We start from the raw sequence: 22,197 nt of genomic DNA, 5'->3' as shown, positions 1-22,197 counted from the left end.
TAACTGAACTAATTCTATATTAACATTTTAACATTACAATATGTCGTTTATTGACAATTTGCAACAAAAAATAATGTAATTATGCCTTTTTTGTATTCATTTTACCCGGTTCGCTTTTAAACAAAATGTTATTTATGAACTCCCATTTACAAAACATGTATGTTATGACATAAATATGTATGTATTCCCGGTTAATTTCTGTGAGCTTTTTTAAACGTCATTTTGGGCCGTTTTTAAATTATTTAACGTTAAAAGTGACGAACGCGTAGCCAACGTGATTGGAATTTGGAAATAAACTCCACCCAAGTGGATGCGTTCCTCATGAATATTAATTAGCGCGTGCTGAGGGCGTTGGCAGCGGTGCTTGCGCGTCCAATCAAGTATCGTCATTAATATTCATGAGTGCGATATTCAGGAACCGGCTTCGCGACGAGGTGGCCGAGTGGTTAAGGCGATGGACTGCTAATCCATTGTGCTCTGCACGCGTGGGTTCGAATCCCATCCTCGTCGACAGATTTTTGGGTGTAAACAGTTACTGTTGCTATGGTTACTGTCAGAGATAAATGTTATTGTATCAGTACTGGAGTAGTTGCTGATGCTTGCAACTCAATAGTTGAGTTATTAATTATTATTTATCTATTGATTGACTACTGCACTTATTTAGCTTGCTTATTTAATTACACTGAGAAGCCAAAAACTATTTTATTGTACTTGTGTATAAGGAGTTATTCTAATTCAACCTTTTCAGTCACTTTGGATTAAAGCGTCTGCTAAATGTCTAAAAGTAAAAACTATCCATACACACACACAGCCCTTTGCATTGTCACTGATTTATTTTTCCCCTGCACAATCTTCTCGATAATGAAGAAAAACACACTGCGACTTCAGAACAGAAACAAAAGCCATGTTTATTGAACGTTCCAGAATAACTTCATGACGTCAGGATGGTGAGCTGATCACGGACGTTCATCTCTCTTGAGTTTAGTCCAGCTGGATACAAACAGAGACGATAGTTAGGTTTGTTTTATGATGCATCAGGAAGCCATGCATCTCTATTAATAAAGCGGTCAAATACAAACTCTACATTTACAGCATTCACGTGAGCTTCCATAAACACATGCATGATTCAACTATGAGCGCCTTCTGGAGACAGAACTCAAGCACACTTAGAAGCATGCAGACTTAGAAGCATGCAGACTTAGAAGCATGCAGACTTAGAAGCATGCAGACTTAGAAGCATGCAGACTTAGAAGCATGCAGACTTAGAAGCATGCAGACTTGCCTTGACGAAGCCGATGTCTTTAGCGTACTGTCTGAAGCACTGGCGGCACATGTTCAGTCCGTACTTGCGGATCAGACCGTGTCTGTTTGAGCAAACCCGGCTGGAGGAAACAAGACAGCAGGTTAGAAATGCATTCATATTCTAAAAGACAGAGGATTCCAAAATATATAAGATACTAAACTGATTCATGATTTGATTTACTATTCACTCACTATTTATTAGCACATTTTTATAAGCCTTGTGGTTAATATTTTAAATGCATCAAAGTAATTAACAAAAAACAGTTTTATGTAATTATCAGTTAAGTTTATAATTATAATCTGCAATCAACCTTGCATATTAAAACTCAACTTCTAATTAAGATATTTGGCTGAGACCCAGAGAAACACACTTCGTCAAGAGAAAACTTAAGAATATACTTTCATTTAAAGAGACAGTCCACCCAAAATTGAAGATTCTGTCATCGTTTACTCTATTTTCTGCTCTGTATTGTTTCATACGATGGAAGTCACTCGGGACCAGCAGCTGTTTATCCATATTCTTCTAAATATATTTTAGGTTCAACAGAAGAAAGAAATGCATACACACTGAGAAAAAAAAAAAAATTTCTCTAAAGTTTTTTTTTTTTTTTTTTTTTCATTTTCAAAATTATGTCAGAAGTCATTTTCATATGCAAAAAATATACATATAAAAAATTCAAAAGCTAAACTAGATTTTTCGTGGCCCATAGGGAGATCTTTTTGCATGTTTTCAGCAAAAATAATAATAATAATAAGAAGAATTATATGTAATTTTTTCAGAACACAATACACTAGAAAACAAGGCAAAAATACTTAAAATATATATATATTTTTTAAGAAAAATAAAAAATATATTTTTTTTTTTTGCAGTGCAGGTTTGAACATCATGAGGCATCAATGATAGGATTTGTTACTTTAAAAAGTGTACTTCTGAACAGAAGCAGCTATTAATTTGCAAATACTAAAGGGATTGTTCACACAAAAATTAAAATTCTGTCCCTCATGTCGTTTCCGAGTCGCTTAAGAGTCCTTAGTTTTCCGGATTTAATCAAAAACATCTTCATGTGTGTTCAGATGAAGGAAGGCCTTACGGGTTTGGAACGACACGAGGGTGATTAATTAATAACAAGAGTTTCTATTTAAGGTTTAAGACTTCTATAAACGCAGTGTTAGCGGAGAACACTGCAGCTTCATCGCCGCCATATTGGCGCATCTTCACCAGCCACGTGCTTCACAATCAGACGCTTATAATAAACACGCGCCGCTCAAACACGCGCGCACACACAAGCCCTTCACATTAAACACTCGACCGAGGCACAACTGACCAGGACCGGGATCCCTGGCCGTATTTTCTGGGGTGACTCCAGTAGAGCTGCTGGTGGCCCATCTCGTCTCTCTCGATCGGGTGCAGAAAAGGAAGTGGCGCTTGTGCGCAGGCGCAAAAAAAGACGCGCTCCTTCTACGCAGCCGAGCGCTTCCTGCGGCACCAGCGACGACAGCGCCGCTTAGCGGTCTAGCGACGCATCCATACATATATTTAAGTGCATAAAAAATTTGTTTACAAATATATATGTTATACCGACATAATATATTGGTCGTGTTTTTATATATTTTTGAAAAATAAAAATATAAATTTTATAAACGCATTTAAAAATACATTCACATTTAAAGAAACATGTATTTGTTGTGTACACATACAGCATACTGTAGAGTCTATACTGTACTTTCTTGCCCTGAAATACATTTTGGTTGTAACTTTTTATATTTTCAGTTTCAAGAGTATATTGAGCTTTAAACACTGTTACCATATATTTAAAATATATTTTGTCCAGAATAAATACATCACTTCCATAACGTTCCCTTAATGTTCTTCTCAGAACACATCAACAAAAATAAAAAAAAAAATAATAAACATAAAAAAAAAAAATAAATAAATAAAAAAAAAAAAATAATAATAATAATAATAAAAACGTCGCATTTTATGTTTTAATTTAATTGATCTGGCGAAAAAAAAACACACATCTATTTTAATTCTACATGCAAAAACCCATATCTTTCATATTATCTTACATTATTTTGTAAAAATGTTGTAAGATGCAAGTGTGGAAGGGACCCTAACAATCATTGTGATCGCTGATATATCTAATAGGAGCTTGAATGAATCTTTTCATTCTTTTTCAAGCACAAACTTGAATATCGTGTGACATCACGCGGGCCCTTACAGCTGAGGCCCCAGAGGATTGCTGCTGATACTGTGGAGCCTGAGCAGTAGCTATGGCACGCGCTTCTGTGTGGACCTGACAGCCGCCACACATGCCTGCATCTGCGGTGAGGCTTTGCTTCTCTCTGTGTCTCTGTGTCTCTTGTGTTTCTGTATGCAGCAGCTCTTCAGTACTCCTCTTTAAGAGTCAGTAGCAGCAAAGCTAACGAGTGACAGGGCATCACCACGAGACACACATCGGTATGCATCCGCGTGCATCGATCATCTGTCATTTAAAACGAGTAGTATCAACAAAATACCTCTTGTGTTGAACGCAATGCTATGTTTTTGGCTCTAATGCTTTTTCTGTCTCGCGCCGCTGCTCGCTTTAGCATGCAGCTGCAATGAATGCATTCGTGCTGGCTTCATACCTCTTTATTATTAAACTTTACCCGGTGCATGTTTGTGCTGTCACATGAAATTGAATTGCATTAGTGGACAGTCATGCAGATATGGTGTAAACATGCTCGCGTTTCCCGCATATTGTGGTTATGCGCGTGCCGTGCATGGTTTATTCATAGCATTCATGGTCATAAAAATACGAATGCATTAACCTGCTAAAAGCACACAGATCACGACATGCATGTCGAAATTAAGGTGTGTTTGTCTTGGTGATTCACTGCAGATTGTGGTAAGTTAGTGAATCATATGCAGTATAGTCTTGATATATCATGTTAGGATAATCTGTACAGTAATGCATTCATTTAAGCAGAAGCTTGTTATGTTGGAAGCATTACTATCATTAAAGCAAGGTTTCATTAGATTGCATGTGTGTACTATTATTAATGCATGCGAGTGTTTTATGTTTTACCCATTTGAGAGGTTCAAAATAATGTTTTTATATTTCGCTGTAGTTGTTTTTGTCATTTATCTCACATTTACTGTGAAACACGGTTCAAGCTGCACAGTGACAGTAAAGACAACAGTGCAAACTAGACATACAAGTAAGGAAAATAATATAAAGTATAGAATGTGAAACGTAATAAACAGTACATAAAACTATCATTTGGTTATTTCTGACGTTATGTAGTCGCAGGTGCGGTCAAATACGATGTTTACATGCATCCTATTAGTCTGTTAATAATCCAGCTAACCTGATGTAAACACCCCAGTCCAACAAAAATTAAACAATTAGGCTTATCCTGATTAAATATGTTGATCTGATGTGACTGAAAGAGTTGCAGATATTAAATAATCAGTTTGACAGAAGAGTAAACGCCATTCAATTTGACTACTTTCACAAATATCAGACGATTTTTGGATGCTGCTTACAATTCTCGTTAAAGCATTTTTTTAAATATGTAAACGATGTAAACACCAGCTGAGATGCATGCATCGGATCACTGGCCACTGTGTTGCATCTCGCTGTTTTTTCAGCATCTCACGCCATGAGTGTTGCACGTAAAATAGTTTAAATCTAAACTGCGTTCAGTATCGTTCTGTAACTGTACACAAAACAGTATATTGATGTAAACCCACTTTTAAGAATCTGTTTGCATTTGTATTTGTATTTAAAATCATGTAAATAGAAGCTACAGCGAAGAGTGTCTTTGTATTGGAAACATTATTTTTGTATTTTATCATTATCTGTATTATCTATTCTAGTCTTCTAATTAGCGGCTCTTCAGGTTAAATCCACAGAGACCAGTAATCAGGTCTGGACCCCTGTGGGTTTATACTTTAGTCGAATCCAGGGCCACATTTGTTATATTAAAACTGTTTTAATACTATTACTCTCATGTTTCTTAGGGCACTTGGTAGAGAAAGATTTGATCTGCACAATGCAATAGATCACAGAGTGTGTTGTGCACTTGAAATACAATCCGCTTTAATACTTGAGCCATGCATTTTGCTTTTGGTCAGCCTTAAAAATAGCAGCGACCTAACAATAATCCTTGCTTGAATGTTTATTGGGAACAAAAATGCCTTTTGTGTGTGTGTGTGTGTGTGTGTGTGTGTGTGTGTGTGTGTGTGTGTGTGTACTTTGTCATTTTATGTAAATGTTATAGATTTCTTTAAGATGCATTGCTTAGACTCAAACATATTTAAGCCTAAACTTAAAATGCATATATAATTTCCATGCATTTGGATTACAGTTTTAACATAAACAAACTAAACCTAATTTGATGCACATTTGTCAGTCATACATAAATGAAACGGGTCAGATTTCTGTAGCTACGTGTTTTAAAAACAAAGTGACCAGGTTTATACAGGGCTCCAAACTGCGACTAAAACAGTCGCATTTGCGACCATAAATATTAATTTGCGAGTGATGTTTTTGCTGAGGTCGCCACTGGCGACTACCCGCCGAAAGCCCCTCAGGGTTTAACCGCTAAAAAAGTTTTCTCAGGCGGACGATCTGCTTCATTCTAGCAGCGCCCCGTCTGTGATAAAACGAACTCGGGCCGAAGGTTATACACACAACTACACCGAGTGTGGACCTGCCGCGTGTACAACAGCTTTCAGCCGAGATCGGTCCATAGAGAAAAAGCCGTCTGTCAGCCAGAAGTGTTTTGTAGAGTCTGCGCGGCTCTGGCCCATTATCTTCTCACCGATGCCGAGACTGAACCGACAGAGACGCATTTCAGCCAGAATCAGCCCGAGTGTTATTGCTATCTGGGTATATATTTACATTTTATAACTTACAAATTTGAATGTAATGCCTTTTTCCTAATTGTTTTGCGATCAAATCTTTTGTTATGTTCACGTATTAAATTGAGACGATGCGCATCAAAGTTTTAGTGGAAAAAGAGAGTTTCAAACAGTCCTCATCTCTGCCGCACATCAGCGCTGACGCACACAGTCTGATAAACGCAGCTCCGCTGTGCAGCGAGAGAGACATGACGGAGACGGAAGAAGGGAAAGTGCAGAAAATACAGCGTCTATCTCGTGCACAACTTGAACAAACTAGAACAGGTAAAGCTGTCAGCTGTGTGAATATTGGCAATATCGTTAACAACTCTCGTTTATAATAATTACTAATATGGCTTCTTCTAAACAAGATCTTGGTCTGTGTTCTTTTAGTGCGTTAACTTCATTATTTGAAGTGCAACTGCCGTCCAGTAATCGCAAAAAACTCTGTGCTTTGTCACTTTTGAATAAAAAGAACCAGCTTTAAAATTATTCCGAATTCATAACGAAATTCAAACAATACAGTTTTGGCGCTCCTTAATGCAGCAGGCGCGGTCGCTTTAGCGCCTCAGTTCAAGGGCAAGTGAACCCATTTAATCTTTCTCTTTACTAACATAGTACATAGTGAACATGAATCAACATCAAAAGGTAGGCTATTTTATAAGAGACCCTACAGTACAACTTACTGTAATGTCTCATGTAGGAGGAGCCCAAGCTACACTCAGTGGCCAAGTGATGCTTATGCTCCATGATACTGTACAGATTCTGTGTAATGAACAATTCTTTGTGACTGTAGATTTCAAGCTGGAAAAGACATTTAGTTCCCACTTGAAGTGAACCTTAGTTCCCAGGTCATCTACAAGATGGATTAAAATGCTGATAAAGTCAAGAAAAGATGAGACATAAACACATGACAGTATGACTGAAATGTTAAAATGTAAATAAATAAATAAATAATAATAATCATAAAATAAATAAAACACGTTTATTCTGTGGCACCTAAAAAAATTATTTGGCTCCTAAGTTTTTTCTTATAGGAGCCCTGCCAGGTTTATATATTTATCATCAATAAATCGGCATTGTTTCAAAACCGATAAACCTGAAATAAACATATTTCAGCAATGTTTTTTTTTTTGCATAAATGTAATAGTTTTTTTTACAGTGAACAAATTTATGCTGATTCTAAGCAATTGGAATACATGCATTTTAAAAACAGAATTGTTTAAATGCATTCAAATAGATGCAAAAAAATAAATAAATTTAAAACAAATTGAAAGCGACTTACAAATAAGGACAATAGAAGCAATCAAAATCAACAAAAGAGCAATGCTATGCAAATTCTATAACACGTCTGAGTTTTAACGCAGTACACATAAGCAAGTTTTTTTTTTTTATTATATAATAAAAAGAAAACCAATAGAATAGAAAAAGAATAGAGCAAGCTAGTGTTGGAGGTCTAACATCATGCATCAAGTTTTTATTTGTTTGTAAAGCAATGTAATCCAAACATAAGGAAATTTCATATGCAATTCAAATACATAAATCGTCAATTTAGGCCTAAATGTTTTTTTTGGTGTGGTTACTAGAAATACATTGTTTACAATGAATTTTAATGTTTTTTGTAAAGTGAATACAGAGTCATTTGCAAATAAACCTCAGACCATGCTTATTAAAATCACCCTTTTGATTCATTTCCCACAGGTTTTAAAAGGCGACTCCTTTGCCTCTAAGAAAAATGCCTTACGGGAAACACCGTCATTCGATTACACTCCAGAATTAGAGGACCAAGACTAAGCTGCATTTTCTATTATAAAGTTTTGTACCCAATCAGACTTTTTTTGCATCGCAAACCTGCCGTCCTCGTCTCCCGAATCGTTTCTCCGACCGTCCCGCGAGGCGCCTGCCTATCATGAGATTCCGAATTTACAAGCGAAAGGTGGTAATACTGACTCTAGTGGTGGTCATCTGCGGATTCGCCGTCTGGAATAACGGGAAACCGAAGAAGGCGAGCGCCGCAGTGTTTCCCAAAGAGGCGGAAACGGGTAAACGGAGCAGCATTGGTGGTCAGGAACAAATACATGTCACGATCCCAGTAACACGTAAAACTGTCAACGAAACTCTTCCGGAAAAACAACAGTTACAACTACAGGCAGTTCCCAAATCTGAAGCGGACAACACAACTCTGGTGTACAGAGGGATCGTCTTTCAACTCAACTTCGACCAGACGCTAAGAAACGAGGAGAAGTTTCGTTCCGTGCGCCAGAAGGACGACCTAGTCGTCGTCGTCCAAGTTCACAACCGTCCCGAATACCTACGCCTCTTGGTGGACAGCTTGAGAAAAGCGGAAGGAATCGAGAACGTCTTGCTGATATTCAGCCACGACTTCTGGTCGCCGGAAATCAACCGGATAGTCGCGTCCGTCGACTTCTGCTTGGTCCTCCAGATATTCTTCCCCTTCAGCATCCAGCTCTATCCTCAAGAGTTCCCCGGGAACGACCCCAGAGACTGCCCTCGGGACATTCCCAAGAAAGATGCCTTAACCCTAGGCTGCTTAAACGCAGAGTACCCGGACTCCTTCGGACACTATCGGGAAGCCAAGTTCTCGCAGACCAAACACCATTGGTGGTGGAAGCTCCACTTCGTTTGGGATCGAGTCCGAGTCTTGAAAGAGCACCGAGGACTCTTATTGCTCATCGAGGAGGACCACTACCTCGTCCCCGACTTCTACCATCTACTCAAACAAATGGTGTCCCTCAAGAAAGAGCAGTGTCCCGACTGCGACATCTTGTCTCTGGGAAGCTACGGACACGTCGGCTACTCCAGCAAAGCCAACAAAGTAGAGGTGAAAGCATGGAAGTCCACCGAGCACAACATGGGAATGGCGCTGAACAGAGACACCTACCAGAAACTCCTCAGATGCACCGATGCCTTCTGCACCTACGACGACTATAACTGGGATTGGTCGCTGCAGCACCTTACCGTGACCTGTCTGCCCACGTTCCTGAAGGTCATGGTCAGCGAGGCGCCACGCATCTTCCACGCCGGAGACTGCGGCATGCACCACAAGAAGTCGTCGTGCATGCCATCCAGCCAGAAGACGAAGATCGAGAACATTCTCCAAAGCAGCAGGAACCAGTTATTCCCCAAACAGCTGCTCATTACAAAGAGACTCCCAGCTTCCGGAGCCAAAGGAGTGGCTCCGCACGTCAAAAACGGAGGTTGGGGAGACATCAGGGACCACGAACTCTGCAAGAGCTACCTTCGATTGCAATGACTTCGTATTGTTTTTGTTGTTTTTGCATCCTCTAATGAAAGCCTTTAAGAGTTCTTAACGTACTATTTCTTGCTATTGCCTGTTTTATTGAGATATTCCAAATAAAAAAAAAAAGTATGTGACGTTTGGATTTGGTGGTTATGAGCATCACTGAAGTATTATCACTGAAAACAAGTGTTACTGTTGTCATGTTATCTATTATTAAACAGCATTTTTGTGCCATTTCCGAAAATGACATTTGTATGTGTGATCTGCAAAAGCATGAACTTTCTCATGATTATGTGTATATGTGTGTGTGTATATCTACAGAGTGTACTTTTGATCATAATTCCACCTTCTGTTTATGGTTATGCTGAAACGACTGGGCTATTTTTGATATGCAGATGAACTATTTTCTATTTGCTTGAATGTAACTGACCATTTTCCAGGTGTAAGGTTCTGCTTCATATTGAACGTATTCCAGTATTCGAATGGTTTTGAAGCATTAAAATTGCATTGACTGTCTCGCAGTTCTCATTAGCCCCTTATAGACGCTTCGTCCCATTTACACAAGCTTTCAGATCTGTGGCCTCAATCTTCACAGATCTAACAGAGCATGGGAAAATAAAGCCTTTGGAGCTAGTGTGTGATGTTTTAGGAGAACTACAGTTAGTATAGTAAATGTAAACAGGGTTGATCTTACAGTATATGCGACTCGATTCTTCCTTCATTGTGTGTGGGATTTTTCACCGGTTTTATTGTCTCTTTGGTGAATATCTGATCTGAACACTTTTTAAATGCATACATGGGTTCTTACCACAATCTTTTCAGCTAATAATTCAAAGAACTCCACTGAAATGCATCCTATTAATCATTAAATGCTTGTGTTTAAATGCAGATCAATAACACCGATAGACATTGTGTGAGCGACGTCAATGCAACAATTTGGGTTTTCCAGTCAAAAATGATCTCCTTTTAAAGATTGCCTTTAAATCTCTCATTGTATTAAGTACCCTGCAATTTTTCCAGTTACTAACATTGTGCAGATATTAAATCCTTCAGCATGGTTTGGCTTTAAGACTCGCATTTGTGCTATAGAAATGAATGAAAAAAAATTGCAATGCATTTTTACTGGAAATTAATGTTCAAAACATAATTATGAGGTTTGTCTTTTTATGCACAAAACATATTTTCAGAAGCAGATCAGAATGAAGTATGTACCACACTGTGTCCATCAAAATACTCCTTGTGTGTGTGCCAAGACCGAACTGTCTCTCTGAGTTAATTTCCCAATTATAAGAACCAAAGTCTGGACACATCAGATGAAAGGCCGCTCCGTTCGGAAACTCAAGCAGGGAATAAAATGCCAGTGTGGTGGTTAAAGGTTTGGCCCAGAAACACACAAAACTTTAGATTTGAATATTGCAAGAGTTGATTTATTATGAAAACTAGGGATGTATCAAATGCAAGCCAAATCAATAAAACAGGGATAAAAGTGTTCCGTTGGTTCATAAAGAGAGTCGCTTGCTTCATTCCTGAATGATTCATCCGTTCGTTCAAACGAATCGATTGAATGAATGATTCAGTGATCAAATCAGTGACTTGTCGTCACCTGCTGGAGGATTTAGTTAATTTTTTTTAGTGTGTAATTTCAATTATTTAAATCATTTAATATTTCTGTATTCAAAATGTTATATTTAAAACGTTAATCTCCACATTAATTTATGAATTTAATGCCACCTCTGAGCTTCATTAAACGTCTGGAAATGTACCTACAAGCCACTTTTGTGTTCTTCTGTGCCACCTCTGTAGTAAAAAATGAATTTATTAATAGTAATTCACACGATTGGTAACTTATGTCTTATTCTACTTATTATATTGTTTTAAATAGAAATTTTAAAAAGCTTATACACGTACATTTTTGAATTTGACATAGATGAAAATGATGCCATTATAAGGGTAAGAAGAAAATACTCCTGTAAGTCAATTTAAGGAGTCAAATGTCACCTCGTATCAGAAAGGCTTATTTTTGACTATTGATTAGAAAGTGCTCTTAAATTTTTTAATTAAGAGGACAAGCGCTCCTTACGGAAATTATACGCTAAAAATTAAACTAAATCCGCCAGCAAGTCACTGATTTTATCACTGAATCGTTCATTCAATCGATTCGTTCGAACGGCTGATTCATTCAGGAATGAAGCTAGTGACTCTCTTTATGAACCGATGAAAATCCGTCGTAGAGACAGAACACTTTAATCCCTGGATGCTAAATGAATTGCGAAACACTCGGGTGTGTCTCTGACTGTCTTCAGAAAAGTTCACATGGTATTTTCTCCACCTGTTCCATAAGCGCCACCTACTGTCTGAATGTAAATTTGCATCTCATTCGCCCGTCTGCTGTTTTTGTTTCATGCAGATGTTTTATGCAGCATAATTTCACAAAGCTATAATCAGAGCATTGTCTTTGCGTCACATCTTTAAAATCATGCAATATAATTTAGATTAAAAACGGCTCACGCTGCATGCATGTGGAATCTTTATTTGGATCGTGATTAAAATGCAGCGGATGCCTTTAATTTAAATCAAAAGAGCCTTCATTTGTGTTATTTGATTATTTTGTTATTTGACATATCTCAACTTCACAAAGAAATGCGCAGCATTTTGTATGAGAAATAAAAGCATTTATTTAATTAATTTATAATTTGTCTTAAATCTCATTATTAATATTCATATTAAAAACAAGTTGATAAAAGCATTGAATCGAAGATTTACTGATAATATAGCATAACAAGAGATTAACAAACAATTTCTAACACCAAATTAGCTAAAGGATGAATTATCTGCACAGCACAAGGGTTAAATTAATAATTATATCCAAACCATACTCACAAAAACCATCTGATAATGAAACACAAGCCAAAAATATGCTTATTTAAGATCACTTTAATTTTATATATATATAAATGCCTCTGTATTAGAAATACAACTGTTTTCTATTTGTGTAATTATTATTTCACTCCCTCATAAATCCGTAATTTACAATATTTACACATCGTACAATAACCCGTTTCATTCGAAACAATATTAAAATAAATGCTCACAAGTTCTCTTTATGCTTTGACAGCATTTCTAGGGAGTCCTTTACGACTCCAAACATTTGTAAAGCCATTTTACTTCTAATTATTCAGTGCAAATGATTTTCCACTCGTGAACAGAAGTATGATTGCAGCATCCAGCGCTGACGGAGCCGAAACGCGTCAGCTTTTGTTCCAATGCAATTATGAGAAAAACACAGTTTCAACAATCAGCGTGAAACACAGTCGGTTTGTACTGAGCTCAGAAATACAGCGAGGACAAACGGAGGATCGGCATGAAAGTGGAAGGAAAGGACTGCGATTCTGTGAACTATATGGTAGTTATAAAACACAACGAAAACTAATTACTGACTTACTCTTAAAACCTGCCGAGAACGTCATATTTAACCCCTAATCATTATTTTCATGACAATTACACACTTTTCCCCAATTCTGAGTAGCTTATGTGAAAAACACTGTCATACAGTATCGAAAACCATCCTGTTTGGACAGAATTATTTTGCTTTTAATTAAACTCCGCATACATTAAATACTATTATGGTACTTACCGTCGTACTTCACAATATATTGCATCACAGTAACAAGAATTAGGCTGAAAATGTGTTTAATCGTCATGAAAATAATGCATAACATCTAAAAAAAAAAGGCTTCATTTTGTTTATGCGAAATATTTAAGGGTGAAATATGATCTTGACAGGCTTCGGCGTGAATAATAAAAGCGTGTTCCTCAGCAAACGTGATGTAATGCGTCTGAAGCTCCAGTTTGAGCAGCTATACGACCGTCCCGCTGGGAGAGCTGTCTTGGTTCTGGGACGACAACAGACCCTAAAGAGACAAAAAAAAAAAATAAAAATTTTCTATTCCCAAATAAATAAAAAAAAAGATTTATTTTTCAAGCAAAAAATTTATCAAAAAATACACTAAACACATTTATAATGTTTCTGTTTCAAATAAATGCTTTCTGTTCATCTGTGAATCCTGAAAAATAAAAAGCATCATGGTTTCCACAAAAATATACCGTTTTCAACATTGATAATAATCAGATGTTTCTTGAGCAGCAAATCATCATATTAGAATGATTTCTGAAGATCATGTGACACTGAAGACTGGAGTAATGATGCTGAAAATACAGCTGCACATCACAGAAATAAATTACAGTTTAACAGAGATTCACACAGAAAACAGCTGTTTTAACTGTTCTAGCAATAAAATAATAGTTTTTTCTAACGGTTGAGTCCCAAACCCTTTGGTTCAGTGATCAGATGTTTGTTTGTTTGGCAAGAACAAAACCTGGCACCATGATCACAATGTTCACAGTCGCCTCAAAACTTTAATAGAACACAAATGCTCACTAAAAAGTGATTTTCAACCAATATTTAATGCTGTAAACTGAAGCATATTGCAAAACGCTTCGGTCTTTGGCACAGGGGACTGTAGATAACTATAACAAATGTGTTCACCCTCAGGCCATACAATATTAGGATGAGTTTGTTTCTTCATCAGATTTGTAGAAATGTAGCACTGCATCAGTGTCTCAGCAATGGATGCTCTGCAGTGAATGGGTGCCGTCAGAATGAGAGTCCAAACAGCTGATAAAAACATCACAATAATCCACAAGTAATCCACAGCACTCCAGTCCATCAGTGAACATCTGGAGAAGACAAAAGATGAAACACATCCAGCATTAAGACGCTTTTAACTAAAATACATAGAGTCTATAATCCATAATAACACTTCCTTCAGTGAAAAAGTGCATCTCCTGTTGTCTCTCACATCAAAATCCAGACACATATTTGTTTAGAGCTGTTTAAAAGCTGCTTGATCTGTGCAGATTTCTCTCCTGATTCACACCAGAACACTTTTTCACTGGAGGAAGTGTTATTATGGATTATAGACTCTATGTATTTGAGTTAAAAACATCTTAATGCTGGATGTGTTTCATCTTTTGTCTTCTCCAGATGTTCACTGATGGACTGGAGTGCTGTGGATTACTTGTGGATTATTGTGATGTTTTTATCAGCTGTTTGGACTCTCATTCTGACGGCACCCATTCACTGCAGAGCATCCATTGCTGAACCAGTAGCTATGTTTCCAACCAAAGATGCGATTTAAACTTGTGCACATTTATTCTGTAAATGTGTTTCCATCGTAGTTTATGTGTTATATTTTTTTTATATAGTTATATTTTTTTCCTTTTGGATAAAAAGTCTATCCAACTGAATTTAAGTTTTTAATGCACATTTTTAGAATTTATCCACATCTTGGCGTGTCCATCCAGCATTTTTTTTTTTTTTTAAATGCGATATTCCAAAATGCGCATAAAAATAGGTGGTTAGACACATAGCTAGTGATCCAATGCTACATTTCTCCAAATCTGATGAAGAAACAAACACATCTACACCTCGAATGGAACATTTTCAGCACATACTAATAACATCGCACTAGGCATGTAACGATTCAATTCACGAGATTTAAGACACATTATAAATTAAATGTGTCCTTTTATTATTGCTTGGACAAAATCCTGCATGTTTCTTTGTGAAACTGAAATATAACACTATAATAATATAGTAGTATAGCACTTGCATATCATTTCATAAGCACTTATGAACACTGCAGCAGGTGGAGCTTAAAGCGTTTCCTCGGTTACAGCTGTAAACAAAGCACTTATGAACACTGCAGCAGGTGGAGCTTAAAGCGTCTTCCTCGGTTACCACCGTAAACAAAGCACTTATGAACACTGCAGCAGGTGGAGCTTAGAGCGTTTCCTCGGTTACCGCTGTAAACAAAGCACTCATGAACACCGCAGCAGGTGGAGCTTAAAGCGTTTCCTCGGTTACCACCGTAAACAAAGCACTTATGAACACCGCAGCAGGTGGAGCTTAAAGCGTTTCCTCGGTTACCGCCGTAAACAAAGCACTTATGAACACCGCAGCAGGTGGAGCTTAGAGCGTTTCCTCGGTTACCGCCGTAAACAAAGCACTTATGAACACCGCAGCAGGTGGAGCTTAAAGCGTTTCCTCGGTTACCACCGTAAACAAAGCACTTATGAACACTGCAGCAGGTGGAGCTTAAAGCGTTTCCTCGGTTACCGCCGTAAACAAAGCACTTATGAACACCGCAGCAGGTGGAGCTTAGAGCGTTTCCTTGGTTATCGCCGTAAACAAAGCACTTATGGACACTGCAGCAGGTGGAGCTTAGAGCGTTTCCTCGGTTACCGCCGTAAACAAAGCACTTATGAACACCGCAGCAGGTGGAGCTTAGAACGTTTCCTCGGTTACCGCCGTAAACAAAGCACTTATGAACACCGCAGCAGGTGGAGCTTAGAACGTTTCCTCGGTTACCGCCGTAAACAAAGCACTTATGAACACCGCAGCAGGTGGAGCTTAGAACGTTTCCTCGGTTACCGCTGTGAACAAAGCACTAATGAACACTGCAGCAGGTGGAGCTTAAAGCGTTTCCTCGGTTACCGCGTTAAACAAAGCACTTATGAACACTGCAGCAGGTGGAGCTTAGAACGTTTCCTCGGTTACCGCTGTAAACAAAGCACTTATGAACACTGCAGCAGGTGGAGCTTAGAACGTTTCCTCGGTTACCGCTGTAAACAAAGCACTTATGAACACCGCAGCAGGTGGAGCTTAGAACGTTTCCTCGGTTACCGCCGTAAACAAAGCACTTATGAACACCGCAGCAGGTGGAGCTTAAAGCGTTTCCTCGGTTACCGCTGTAAACAAAGCACTCATGAACACCGCAGCAGGTGGCGCTTAAAGCGTTTCCTCGGTTACCGCTGTAAACAAAGCACTTATGAACACCGCAGCAGGTGGAGCTTAAAGCGTTTCCTTGGTTACCGCTGTAAACAAAGCACTTATGAAACACCGCAGCAGGTGGAGCTTAAAGCGTTTCCTCGGTTACCACTGTAAACGAAGCACTTATGAACACCGCAGCAGGTGGAGCTTAAAGCGTTTCCTTGGTTACCGCTGTAAACAAAGCACTTATGAACACCGCAGCAGGTGGAGCTTAGAGCGTTTCCTCGGTTACCGCCGTAAACAAAGCACTTATGAACACTGCAGGAGGTTGAGCTTAAAGCGTTTCCTCGGTTACCGCGTTAAACAAAGCACTTATGAACACTGCAGCAGGTGGAGCTTAAAGCGTTTCCTCGGTTACCGCCGTAAACAAAGCACTAATGGACACTGCAGCAGGTGGAGCTTAAAGCGTTTCCTCGGTTACCGCCGTAAACAAAGCACTTATGAACACCGCAGAAGGTGGAGCTTAAAGCGTTTCCTTGGTTACCGCCGTAAACAAAGCACTTATGAACACTGCAGCAGGTGGAGCTTAAAGCGTTTCCTTGGTTACCGCCGTAAACAAAGCACTTATGAACACTGCAGCAGGTGGAGCTTAAAGCGTTTCCTTGGTTACCGCCGTAAACAAAGCAGCGCTGCACTTATGAACTTTAATGTGCATTACACAGAGGCAAGATGAAAAGAAAAAATACCATCTACACTTTTATGAAGACAGTAAGTTCCCCTCAGACACACATTCATATAAACTCCTGCCCCTAAATGAATCACGATTTGTTTAGCATCTCAACCGATTTGAATCGTCACATAATTGAATCGATTTTCAACCGGCTCGCGGTTAATCGTTACATCCCTACATCACACACTAAACTCAACCCAGAAGTCGCTACTCACCACTTTTCCGGGCCGTGCCCACGTGCAAACGAATCCCTCCTGGCAGGCAGTGACCAAACAGTCCTCGAGGAAAACCAACACCGTGAGTCTCTCCTGGGCGATTTTCTTACAAACCAGCGGCTCCAGAAGCGGGATTTCCTCCATGCGCGGACACGAAGTCATTTCCAGCATCCTCGCGGCGTCCGTTTTAGCCGCTCGCGCACCGATGATCTGGTTGAGCTTGTCGCTGCTCTTGTTGCTGATGTAGCTTATGCTGTGATTGCGTTTGTGCTCCTTTTCCTGATTCCGCTCCTTACGCACCTCGTGCAAAGCTAACGTCGCGAATTTGCTGACGCCTGTCGCGATCAAAGCACTGTCTACGATGCTGGCTGGTTTGTTGCTGTTCGGGCTGCTGCCTGCCGAGTGTTGCAAACTATTCGAGCGCGGTAACGAAGAGTTTGCGCTACTGTTTCCATTAGCGCCTGTTTCCGCGCTCATTGCGTTCGTTTGAGTCCTCGTTCTGGATAACGGAAACAGAACGTCTTCTGTAAGGTCCCATAAGCATAGCTGAGTGTCCTGACCAACGGAGCCAAACCGGTACGTCACGCTACCGTTCGTAGAGTTTTGTTTGGATAGTCCAGATTGCGCGCTATTCGCCCGTTCGCGATTTCCGTTGAATTGCGAGTTGTCATGGAAGTCTTCGTCGCTTCCGCTAAACTCCGCCAGCGCTTTGCAATCCTGAGTGCTAGTGATGCAATGGTCGAATGCAACGACGCTCACCCACGATTTGTGCCCTCGTCCGCGAGCGACGACCCTGGCGTCCGAAAACGACCAGACCGTGACGAGATCGTCTTCCCCGCCGGTAACGATGAACTGTCCGTCGGGGCTCCAGCAAACACACAGGAGCCCACCGAAGTAGCTTTTCATTGTGCCTCGCAGCTCCGTCGCGTCAAAGCTGAAGACGCGAAGGAATCCATCCTGACTGACGCAGGCCAGAAACTTTCCGTCAGGCGAAAAAGCGAATTCGTTAACTGCGCCTTCGCCCACCGTCCAGCGGAGGAGAGGATTGCGGGCCGATTTGCTCTTGCCGGTGTGAATGGCGTAGCTCTCGCCCTGCTTCAGGAGCTGGTAATGTGGCGGAGTCGTTCCGCAGGTGTGCTCCACATTGTACAGGTACAAACATCCGCTGCTGTGAGCCACCAGGAACAGGTGCTCTGAACCCGGCACCCACTTTAAACACGTCACTGCCGACTTGTCAATTAGTCTCTGTTAGAACAGAAACAAAAAAGAGAGAGACAGAATTACAAAAGATGCAAAAATAGATTCAAAATGTTGCAAGCTACACATAAACAATAAATCTTAATGGTCCTTAAAAAAAATTTAATTTTCTTCATATAAAATATTATTTATTTATTCATTCATTTTATTCAATATTGAAAATTAAAAAAAATATATATTTATTACAAAGACATAAAAATTTTACGTCTTTAAACTAAAAGGCCTAAAATCAAATAATGCGCTTTTTTTGTGTGTTTTCTTTTTATGTCATGTATGTCATATCACTAACGTCACAACTAGCTTAAATTAGTGTTGAAAAATCCAATTCATTTTATTAATGTAAATAAACATATTTATTCATTTTATTCAACAGCACTAATATATATATATATATATATATATATATATATATATATATATATATATATATATATATATATATATATATATATATATATATATATATATATATAAAATTTTGCATTTTAACATAAAAACCTTAAATCACATTATTATTGTTTTTTTTTTGTTTTTTTTGAATTTATTTTAACTGTGACTTAATGGTCATAAGATAAAATATATTTCATTTTCTTTGTCAAATATAATATAATTTTTTTGAATTTATGCAAAAACAATACAATTTAGCAAATTAAGATGTTTTAAATAAATAAAAGCCTAATCACATCATTTTTTTACACTCTTATGTGTAGCAAAAAAAAAAATAATAATAATAATAATAATGGTCCTAAAATAGATTTAATTTTCTTAATGTAAAGTATAATTTATTTAGAAATATTTTTAAAATATACATTTAATTCCATTAGAAAGACAATAAAATGTGTCTTCTTTAACACAGAAAATCACTTAATTTGCTTTTTAATGTGTTTTTCCAGTCTGAAACCCGAAGATCTGATCTATTCCAGATCACTGACTTAACAACTAATTTAAAACTGTTTAGGTTTAATCTTAAACAAAGAAGTTGCTAGAATGGAGTTCAGGACTCACGTCTTCATTAAAAAGTTTGCTGGTTTCCTTTTTGATGGGGTCAATGAGCTGTATTTGCCCTGCAGAAAATCCCACCAGCAGCGAGACGCTCTCCGCCGTGGCTGTCAGAGCATTGGAGTCGTGACACATGGGAAGCGTTCCCTTATATATCCGCTTGTCCACGGGTTTGCTCAAGTCAGTGGCCTGGTGACATCAGAAACAAGCAGCAATTTAATATCTTTACAAGCATTATGTTAGGTTAAAGAGTGCATGATTTGCAATTAAAGATCTGGGTCTCACTGATCAATTAATGCACACACATGATCTGCATCTGAATCAGTTGATCCACAAAATATTCTGGGCTGCACTTGCATGCATTTAAAATTATTTGCAAATTATGCTGTAAACACAAATGATGCCCTATGCAACAACATGCAACAGGTTACCCACCCAAAACCTCATGCATTCGCCAAAATCTGCCTGCAAAATGACAGAGTGCGTAGGATATTTTGGATGCACGACACAAAGGTTTACACTCAACAGCTTTTTCAACAAGTAACCCACCCCAAAACTCATGCATAACTCTGGATCGGTGAAAAAAATCAGCAAATATATATTCTAAGATGCATTAGCAGTTTTAAAAATGTTTATATAATTGCCACATAATGCAAAAGTTTGAAACACAATGCAAGCCCCAAACATCATGCATAAATTTAGATCTGCTCCAAAACTATGACTACAAACTATGTTCTGGATTGCAACTGTATTTAAACATCACGCGACAGGTTTACCGCTTTAACCGCAAACATAACTCTGGATCTGCTGGAAATCAGTTTCGGATTGCATTTACATACAACTCGAGTTGTAAACATTACATACACACAGTGCACAGTCTAACGCTTTTCCTGACCAATGCACACTTATTTTTGCACGTGCATGTGTCAGTTTTACTGTCATAAACTCGTGTAAAGCGGACGAAAGCGTCCCAGCAGCTGTCATCATGCCGTTACCTTCCTGACGCCTTTATAAATGTAAAAGTAAAGCTCCCGGCCCACATTGAAACAGATTCTCTCTCCTGTACCGGACTGGTCGTTCACGTTCACGAACGAGACTTTCACCGGGTTCGAGCCCTGCGAGTTGAAGGGCACGCGGTTCGGCCGGCTGTACTCGGAGTTCGGCAGGAGTTTATAGACGCCCTCCCGTGTGCTGAACTGAGTTTTGATTTCGTTCGCCTCCTTCCCACCTCCCTCCGCCGCCATCTTCCACATTAGTATTCATTCCGCTTCGTGCACGAGCATGCGCGCGCCCTTCCTCCTTCTCTGCGCGGGACCGACAGCGCTGCGCGTTCACGCGACTTAGACGAGAGGTAAAATCGTGGTTTTGAAAATTTGGCAAATAAATATACAGCAAAGGATCCAGAAGACAGACAGCTGTTCTAGCTTTGCATTATACAAAAATAAAAAATAAAAAACTTAAATATGTTTTAAATATTTTCTTAATTCTATATATCTAATATATATATTTGGCCATATATATAACTTAAATATGTTTTCAAAATATATTAACATAAAATATTTTCTACAAGTAAATTTATTTACAAATATGTATATATATTTTGTATATTTTAAAAACATATATATATAATATATAATTTATTTATTTATTTTATTTATTTTTTTTGCCGTTGTTACTTATTTTTGATGATTATTGATGCACATTAAGATTTTTTTTTTTTTTTACATTTTTAAGACATAAAAACAAAAAATAATCCGAATATAATGCCTTTATCCTATATTTACAAATATATTTTTGGCTATTTTAAAATATTTAGTTTATTTTTTAAAGCATTTAAATATATATCTGGCCAGATTATTATAGTATATTGTGCCTTTATTGTCACTTCTTGTCAAAATAAATAAATAAATAAATGCCCGATTTATTCGTATTTTTCCCCTTCTGTGTAGATGTGACATTTACACTAAACATGAGTCCGAACGACTGATATAAGTTTCAGTCACAAACTTCGCCCTTGTTTTTTTAAATGTATCTCATAAATGCGATTTTGTAAAGTATAAGTGTCTAATACATAAAGTTAAGCAGCTACGTTGAACGTCACGTAACGTAATTAATATTCATGACGCACAGCGTGCCGTTTGCGTCGAGGAAAAGTGAGGAGAGGAGACGCAAACTAATCGCATTTGACAAAAATATTAGCTTTTGAGCCCTTACTATAAAACTTTCAAAGTATGTACATTCATGCTTGTTTAATTTCCGTCACTTCTGAACAGATTAAATGCTCACTAGCTGCTGCAAGAAGTAGCTGCTTATTATAAGAGTGAAATATCAGCACATATAAAGAGTGTGTGCTTCTGGAAACGCCTGTGAAACACACTGTACTCGACTAATGTAAAGGAAAGTGCTGGAAAACAGTGCAGTGCCTCCTCTGGTCAGAACAGCACTGCAGCTGAAAAACACACATCAGCACATCCACATACTACTGGGCCCTAAACAAGTCACGTGACTGAGTGTAAACGTCATGCAGGAGATTATTCATCTGTGCATGTTTATAAATTAAACTGTTACATTTATTAATTTTTACTTAAAGGGACAGTTCACCAAAAAATTAAAATATGTCATTGTTTACTCACCACCAAGATGTTCCACACCTGTTTTTGCTAAATGTTTCGCCTGAAAGTTGTATTAAAAAATAAATAATGCTTGTCT

The 22,197-nt window shown here is 38.3% G+C and overlaps 3 protein-coding genes and 1 non-coding gene across 5 annotated transcripts; 2 read left to right on the top strand and 2 right to left on the bottom strand.

Moving 5' to 3' along the window:
* Positions 1 to 428: 428 nt before the first annotated feature.
* Positions 429 to 510, top strand: trnas-gcu. The gene has a single exon. It is a non-coding gene; the product is annotated as a tRNA-Ser (tRNA).
* A 373-nt stretch (positions 511 to 883) lies between these two features.
* LOC122141055 (40S ribosomal protein S29) lies at positions 884 to 2,776 on the bottom strand. Its single transcript, XM_042746912.1, has 3 exons — positions 2,628 to 2,776; positions 1,283 to 1,382; positions 884 to 990 (listed from the first exon to the last, which is right to left on the bottom strand). The coding sequence occupies exons 1-3, from the start codon at positions 2,687 to 2,689 to the stop codon at positions 982 to 984; spliced, it is 171 nt and encodes a 56-aa protein (XP_042602846.1). The 5' UTR covers positions 2,690 to 2,776; the 3' UTR covers positions 884 to 981.
* A 703-nt stretch (positions 2,777 to 3,479) lies between these two features.
* On the top strand, positions 3,480 to 10,514 carry LOC109077373 (alpha-1,6-mannosyl-glycoprotein 2-beta-N-acetylglucosaminyltransferase-like). 2 transcript variants are annotated; one of them, XM_019092958.2, is made up of 2 exons: positions 3,480 to 3,630; positions 7,895 to 10,514. In XM_019092958.2, the coding sequence occupies exon 2, from the start codon at positions 8,103 to 8,105 to the stop codon at positions 9,465 to 9,467; it is 1,365 nt and encodes a 454-aa protein (XP_018948503.2). In that variant the 5' UTR covers positions 3,480 to 3,630; positions 7,895 to 8,102; the 3' UTR covers positions 9,468 to 10,514. The 2 variants fall into 2 exon arrangements, with proteins under 2 accessions (XP_018948503.2, XP_018948505.2); XM_019092960.2 differs by lacking the exon at positions 3,480 to 3,630 and adding an exon at positions 3,635 to 3,763.
* A 1,349-nt stretch (positions 10,515 to 11,863) lies between these two features.
* LOC109053673 (WD repeat-containing protein 20-like) lies at positions 11,864 to 20,790 on the bottom strand. The gene is made up of 4 exons (XM_042746285.1): positions 20,484 to 20,790; positions 19,495 to 19,677; positions 17,233 to 18,477; positions 11,864 to 13,366 (listed from the first exon to the last, which is right to left on the bottom strand). Exons 1-4 carry the CDS (start codon positions 20,739 to 20,741, stop codon positions 13,313 to 13,315), a joined length of 1,740 nt encoding a protein of 579 aa, XP_042602219.1. The 5' UTR covers positions 20,742 to 20,790; the 3' UTR covers positions 11,864 to 13,312.
* Between the last annotated feature and the right edge of the window lie 1,407 nt (positions 20,791 to 22,197).

The sequence above is a fragment of the Cyprinus carpio genome, chromosome B20 (assembly GCF_018340385.1).
Source record: "Cyprinus carpio isolate SPL01 chromosome B20, ASM1834038v1, whole genome shotgun sequence".
In the NCBI taxonomy this organism is placed as follows: domain Eukaryota; kingdom Metazoa; phylum Chordata; class Actinopteri; order Cypriniformes; family Cyprinidae; genus Cyprinus; species Cyprinus carpio.
This window is presented reverse-complemented; position numbering and strand designations above follow the sequence as displayed.